General features: G+C 45.9%; 1 protein-coding gene across 1 annotated transcript; it reads left to right on the forward strand.

Moving 5' to 3' along the window:
- Positions 1-373: 373 nt before the first annotated feature.
- MYD88 (myeloid differentiation primary response 88) lies at positions 374-6096 on the forward strand (the record flags this gene model as incomplete). Its single annotated transcript, XM_009584141.1, has 4 exons — positions 374-505; positions 2358-2538; positions 3587-3678; positions 5652-6096. Coding segments are annotated over 4 exons (560 nt in total), but the record flags the coding sequence as incomplete, so codon positions are not given.
- Between the last annotated feature and the right edge of the window lie 233 nt (positions 6097-6329).

The raw sequence follows: 6329 nt of genomic DNA on the forward strand, positions 1-6329 counted from the left end.
GCATAACAGTGAGAGCAGACAGTGAAGCTGAGACCGTTACGCACATGATGCGTGCTGTTTAAAGCGTACTGGGATATGCTAGAACTAAGGGTAATAGGAGGAGATTGGTTTAAAACAAATAAAAGAAAGTACTTTTTTACACAGCAAGAGCGAGCTTCAGGAATTAATTGTTAGAGGAGGTGGTGGAGGCAGCACCAAGAGGTTCAAAAAGGGGTAAGAGAAATTCCAGCACATCAGGTCCATAAACAGGTACCAAAAACCAGATAGGGGTTTTCCCCCTGATATCCATGAAATAGCTATTCCTGTTTTAAAGAAGTCCAGCGGTGTAAAACCACCATCACAGGAGCCTCTTGCATTGGTTGTGTTTTTGCAGAGGAGGACTGTAAGAAGTACTTACAACGGAAGCAGGAGCAGGCCGACCAGCCGCTTCAAGTGCCAGCGGTAGACAGCAGCATGCCAAAGACATCAGAACTGATGGGCATCACCACCAGGGACGATCCGTACGGTAAGCGCCCATGATTACATTGCTGCGTGATACCTCATGTTGGAATTGCCTTCAGCTGTAGCATATCCCCAGGAGAAGCACAGAAAACCTGTTTGCTTTCATTACTCCCCATGACTTTTCATAACCTAGGCCAGAATGCTTTAGCTGGTAACCTGCAGGCATTTTCATTTTTCCTATTCTCTAGGGCAGAGAGGAAAAGCAACCCTAGGGAACGCCGTACCCAGAAACAGGCTGGCACAGAGCCCACTGGACATGTGTGGGAGGAGACTTCCCAGAAACATGTCCCTTAGCACAGCCTGGCACAGAGCAACAGCTGCTGAAAGCGCAGTGGGTTGGAGTCAAAGGGGAAGGATGTCAGAGCTGATTGCCCTGTCTTCAGCAGATTTAACCACCTTGAATAAAAAAGGAAGTTTGAAGTATGGCTGGGTGTGAAGTGGGGGGAAAAGGAAGCACAGTTCTCTGTGTGTGTGCTCGCTGGGCTCTGCGTGCAGCTCTGCCAGTGCAGCCACGTGCGTGTGCAACTGTGTGCTGGGCTGCGCGCCCAGGCTTCTGCGTTTCTAACTGCGTGCCGGGCTGCGCACGCAGCCGTATGTGTGCATGCTGGGCTGCGTGTGGGCTGAGGAAGCGGACATCCCATAAAGTTCTGTGACAGACGGAGCAGCAGCTGAGGCTGAATGGAGATGTGTCAGCTCACCTCTTCAGATGCTCCTCTAGCTAGTCCGACTTTGGGTGGCCACCTTTGCTGTATGTGGGGACATCATTAACCCTCCCCAAATGTCCACAGACCAGTATGCTGGTGTTTGTACATGGCAGCTTTGCCTGATGTGACCCCCAAGTTAGTGCTGTGCCCCTAAAGCAGTACCCTCAGTTTGATTGACCTGGCAGCCAGTTACCGTTCTGCTTGACTGGATGCTTCTTGGGCTGGATCTGCCTGCCGGGTTGATACTTTTCTCAGCAGCTTTTAGAGCCTGACCTATTTTTTCTCTGTGGTAGGCTTTAACTGGCATAAAAACTTGAAAATATATGTAGTGACATTGATGGAGAAAAAAAAATAACACAGTGGGAAACTATCCAGCAGTATTAAGGCACTTAACTATGAGAAACATTGCCCTTAAAGTATAGCACTTTAATATTTGTATAAGTGCTAAATAAACGAGAGCTGCCAACCATTAACATCATTGGAAAACAGGGCCATTTACTTAGGATATGACTTCAGGTACCAAAGTTTGACATCTCAGCCATAAAAATTGCAGGTTCCAAATTTCAAGGCCTACCTCATAGCTCAATGGACAGCAGATGTCAGGACATTGCTGGATGAAGGGCCTGCAGGAAGGTTTTGGTTGGCAAGTTTTAATCTCTCTGACGTGAACTAGAGAACTAGGAACCAGAGCCACAAGGATATTTTAGATGCGTAACTCCCAGTGAATCCCCAGAGCATCGGGGCACTGAGCTGCATCCTCTGGGGTACTCTGCTCCTTCCAATTCTTCCCAGACTCTGTCTCCCCCCCTTCCCTGTGGCTGGATGTTATTGCCGCTGCAGATTTTGCATCTCAGCTCCCCTTCCCTAACCACTGCCAGCAAATGTGGATTTATGCGAATAGCCTGGACCGTGAAACAAAGCCATCTAGGCACAGACATGTGTTACCTCCTGTTAGCCCTGTTACGGACTGGAGTCTGGGCTGAAGGGTAGCTGGTCTGGTAAAATGTTAAATTACCTTTGCAAGTTTGGCCAGAGCTCGTCTGTCAAAGCTCCTGATTCTGAGTCAAAGTCTGTGGGAGCTAGTGAAAGTTCACTACAGGAGTTAACTTCATTTCTAGTAGAAGATGACGACAAAATTTTTAATGGTTTCAGGGAACGGAACAGAGATGTTTGATGCCTTCATCTGCTACTGTCAGAAAGACCTTCAGTTTGTCCAGGAGATGATCAGGGAGCTGGAACAAACAGAGTTCAAACTGAAGCTCTGCGTATTTGATCGGGATGTCTTGCCAGGAACGTGTGTGTGGTCCATCAGCGGAGAACTTATAGAAAGGCGGTAAGTGAAGCGTGGCTTTTTGGGACAGCTGAGCGTAATGGAACATTACGTTCATTTTACCATGATGTCTGCAGTGTGGTGCCGGTGAAGCAGTAAAAATCCTCAAGGATGTCTTTATAGGGTTTGTTTTATGCTCTTGGCTCCAGAAGGAAGACTCGAGCATTCCCAAACATGTCGCTTCATTGTGTTCACAAGGAAGATGCCACTATAGTGATGCTGCTTAGGTTTGATGCCTTTTGTCTTGGCTGGAATATCCTGCAGTCGCATCCTTGGAGGTGATCTGGAAATGAACATAGCTCCAGGCTGAGTTAGCTCCAGCCCACAGTGTGGAGTTTGGGGGCACAGCACTGGTGTTGGCTCTGGCACTGACTTCAGGGAGCCTTCAGACCTGTGTGGGACTCGGGCGTGGTGGGAGCTGTGGGACATAAAAGCAACTCCCCAGATAGGGAGTGAAAAATCCCAAGGCAGGTGTTTGGGTTTTAAACATCAGCCTTTCAGAGGGAGGTAGCTTGGCATTAACAGAGACCCTCGTAAGGCCTCGCTGTCCTGGCTGTTGTACAGCGTAGCCCTCCATAAAGAGCCTAACGTGTAGTTTACAACCAGGCACCTCAAATGAATGTAAGCAACAAATTGGAGAATAAAGCTCAAATTTATGAAACCAGGTAAATTCAATGAGTACAATAAAGCTCTGTCCAGTTCATTTGAATATTAAAAAGTTCCAGTTATGCTCAGTCAATAAAGGCAGCATGTAAGCAGATAATTAAGATGGCATTGTTTGTAATATATAGACAGAGGATCAGATAACGATTGCACAGACAATCTGGACTTCGCTATTTCTTCATTTTTTGGTCTGTGAGTGTGTATCTGTAATCAGGTTTTTGTGTGTAACGTAGCTATCTGTCTTTCAGTAGTCCTTGCTCTGTAGTTAATTCACTGGCAGGTTTATTTCTCCATCGGAGCAATTCAAAGGAATACATACTTGTACCAGTGAGAAGAAGTATCTCTGTTGACATTTTATTTTTTTCTCCCCTGACTGCTTTATCTTCAGGTGCCGTAGAATGGTGGTCGTCATTTCAGATGATTACCTGGAAAGTGATGAATGTGATTTTCAAACCAAATTTGCTCTTAGTCTTTCCCCAGGTAAGATCTCACAAATATCTCATTTAAAATTGCATATCAACATCACAATTTTTATTACAGTAACATCTCCAGCTGAGAGCAGTGCTGTACTACTGGGCACTGCACAAATGCAGAATGAAGGGTAGTCTCAGATGTGTTTAAACAGATTAGATAAATACAGGAGAGAAAGGAGAAGATAAATAACTGATAGTCACAGTAACTTGGTCTCAGACCTGGGTTCTCACCGCTGACCTACGTTTCACATGTGTGAAAGTCCACCCAGGCACAGGGCTTGCTCTGGGTGTAATGCCCTTCACTAAGCAAACAGAGATTTATCGCTATTAGAAGCAGCCGGCTTTATAATTTTGTTTTGCAGGCAGGGACCCGGACTTGATTCCTTGCCCTGCCGTTGACCTTCTGCATGACCGCGAGCGAGAAGCTTAGCTGTCTGTGCTTCAGTGCTCCAGCTGTCAAGTGGGCTAACGCTGCCTGCTTCCGAGACGTCGTAGCTGCATGTCAGGCTTGTGAAGTGCTTTAAGATCCATACAAGAAATACATTGCTGGAGAGAAAAGTATTATAATAAATTCAGGGTGTGAGTAAATGCTGGGAATAGGGTAGCAGGTCATGAACATGCAGCTTTTTGCAGAGATCCTTGAGTATTGTGGACAGGTGAACAAAATATGGAATGGATGTTCAACGTGGATTGGAAAAATCTGTTACGTATTTTGTTCTGAATTGAAAGCCATCAATTTACTTCTGTCAAGTCTGTTCAGATTGCTTTTCTCTAACCACTAGTTACCCTACACTCGTGTATGTTTCTGGGGAGTAAGTGCAGCACAGCCTAATAGTATGGAGGATATGTAATATGGGTAGGAGTGTCTGCATGTGAAGTCTCTTTTCTAGATGAGGTATCTGACGTGGTATTATAAGTGACATGCCAGAGGTTGAACTGGAAGCCAGTGGCAGAGCTAGGAATTAGCTCCATCCTCCTTGACACAATAATTTCATACGATGGCCGTTAATCCATTGAACACCCCTAGCATGTTGCATCGGCCCCCAATCATCAGGTTTTGTAGCAAAGTCCTTTTAGTTCTTCACCGGTTTTTTGTTGGCATCGTATCTTTCATTGGAACAACAGGAAAAGAAATGCCCATCTGTAATGACCTGAGCTCTACCAGTAAAAACATGCCTGTAAGTACAGGCTTAGAGAAATCACAGAGTTACTTGTTTGCGTGGGGAACTAACTCACAGAAGGATTTGGTGGCAAGTTCTGGGAGCTCCATGGATTGCAGCATCTGCTGCAGTTACAAAATCTTGGTTTCTTGCCTCATCCAGGTCTCAGCGTCATCACTTGCGCTGGGCAGTTTAGCTGGTAGTGGGTGTCTCTGTGGAGAATTGTAAGGGGAGAGGTTCCTCTTTAGAAGAGCTGCTCCTTCAAGCAGTAGCAATCACAGGGAGAGTTGTCCGATATCGTGCATGCTTCAAAAAAAGCAGTTCATGTTAGCAGGGTGATTCCTCGCAGCCCCTTGTGATCGGTGGGTACTGCCTGCAGCCTGAGTGAATCAGGAGGAAGAAGAACTGGAGATAACCCAGCAAAGCTGACCATCTAGAAGCAGCTTAGTCTCTCAATTTTCTCTTCATACACACCTGGAAGTAGTCAGGACTGTATACTCCTGTTTGTGTTCCACAAGAAACTGTGCTCTGTTCTTGTATGTCTGCAGTTCATTAGGCCTTTATCACTCCCATCAGCACAAGCTGCCCTACGCATGCTAGATGGGGCCCTGCTACGTATTTGAATGAAATGTTCTTAGGAGAGGGCTTGGGATTCAGAAACTTGCTCTCCAGGGTGAGAGCTAGCTGCGTTATAATGAGATGACACAAAATCAGGAGCAAACCTGGGTCTTGTGATGTGTGTGCTGCTGTGGAGAGAAAACGGATACAGGGTCTGAGTGGGGCTCTGTGTAATCCTCTGCCTGTGTGACCTGTCTTTCAGGTGCTCGTCTCAAACGGCTGATTCCAGTCAAGTGCAAAACCATGAAGAACGAGTTTCCAAGTATCTTACGGTTCATTACAATTTGTGATTACACCAATCCTTGCACCAAAAAATGGTTCTGGACGAGACTGGCAAAATCCCTCCTGCTGCCGTGATGCAAGTCATGAGAGCTAGGTGCTCTTTTGTAATCTGTCCTGGCTGTGCCTTCGGACCGCGGTGTCGTTCACGCAGGGTCTTTTACCACTTCAGAACCTGGATCCTTGCAATCGGTGTTTGGAGCCTGCGACCGGGAGCAAAGAATTTTCTCTAGCACTTTTTTATAACTCAGAAGGGGAAATAAGGCAACTGTGGGAATGTTCCTGCTCAAGTCAGTGAGCAACAGCGCCCAGCACTTTGTTAGTAAGCACTTTCACTGAAAATATAGAAAATATACATTTAAAGACTGAGCGTCTAATACAAGAAGGCTCAATTGTAAGCATTTAATAAGACTTCAGAGCCCCAAACTGCAGGCTTTCTTAAACAAGTATTTCCTATTATTTTAAAAGCTGTTTAATGGCTATAGTAACATCTAGGGTTGGTGGGTTTTTTTTCAAATTCCAGTGATCCCATGGCTGCTTGGTGATTTGCAGGAACTGAGGTTTCAGACTCTGTTTCCTGCTTTGTGAATGGCCAGTGCGG

The sequence above is a fragment of the Fulmarus glacialis genome, unplaced genomic scaffold (assembly GCF_000690835.1).
Source record: "Fulmarus glacialis isolate BGI_N327 unplaced genomic scaffold, ASM69083v1 scaffold13288, whole genome shotgun sequence".
NCBI classification, from domain to species: Eukaryota; Metazoa; Chordata; class Aves; order Procellariiformes; family Procellariidae; genus Fulmarus; species Fulmarus glacialis.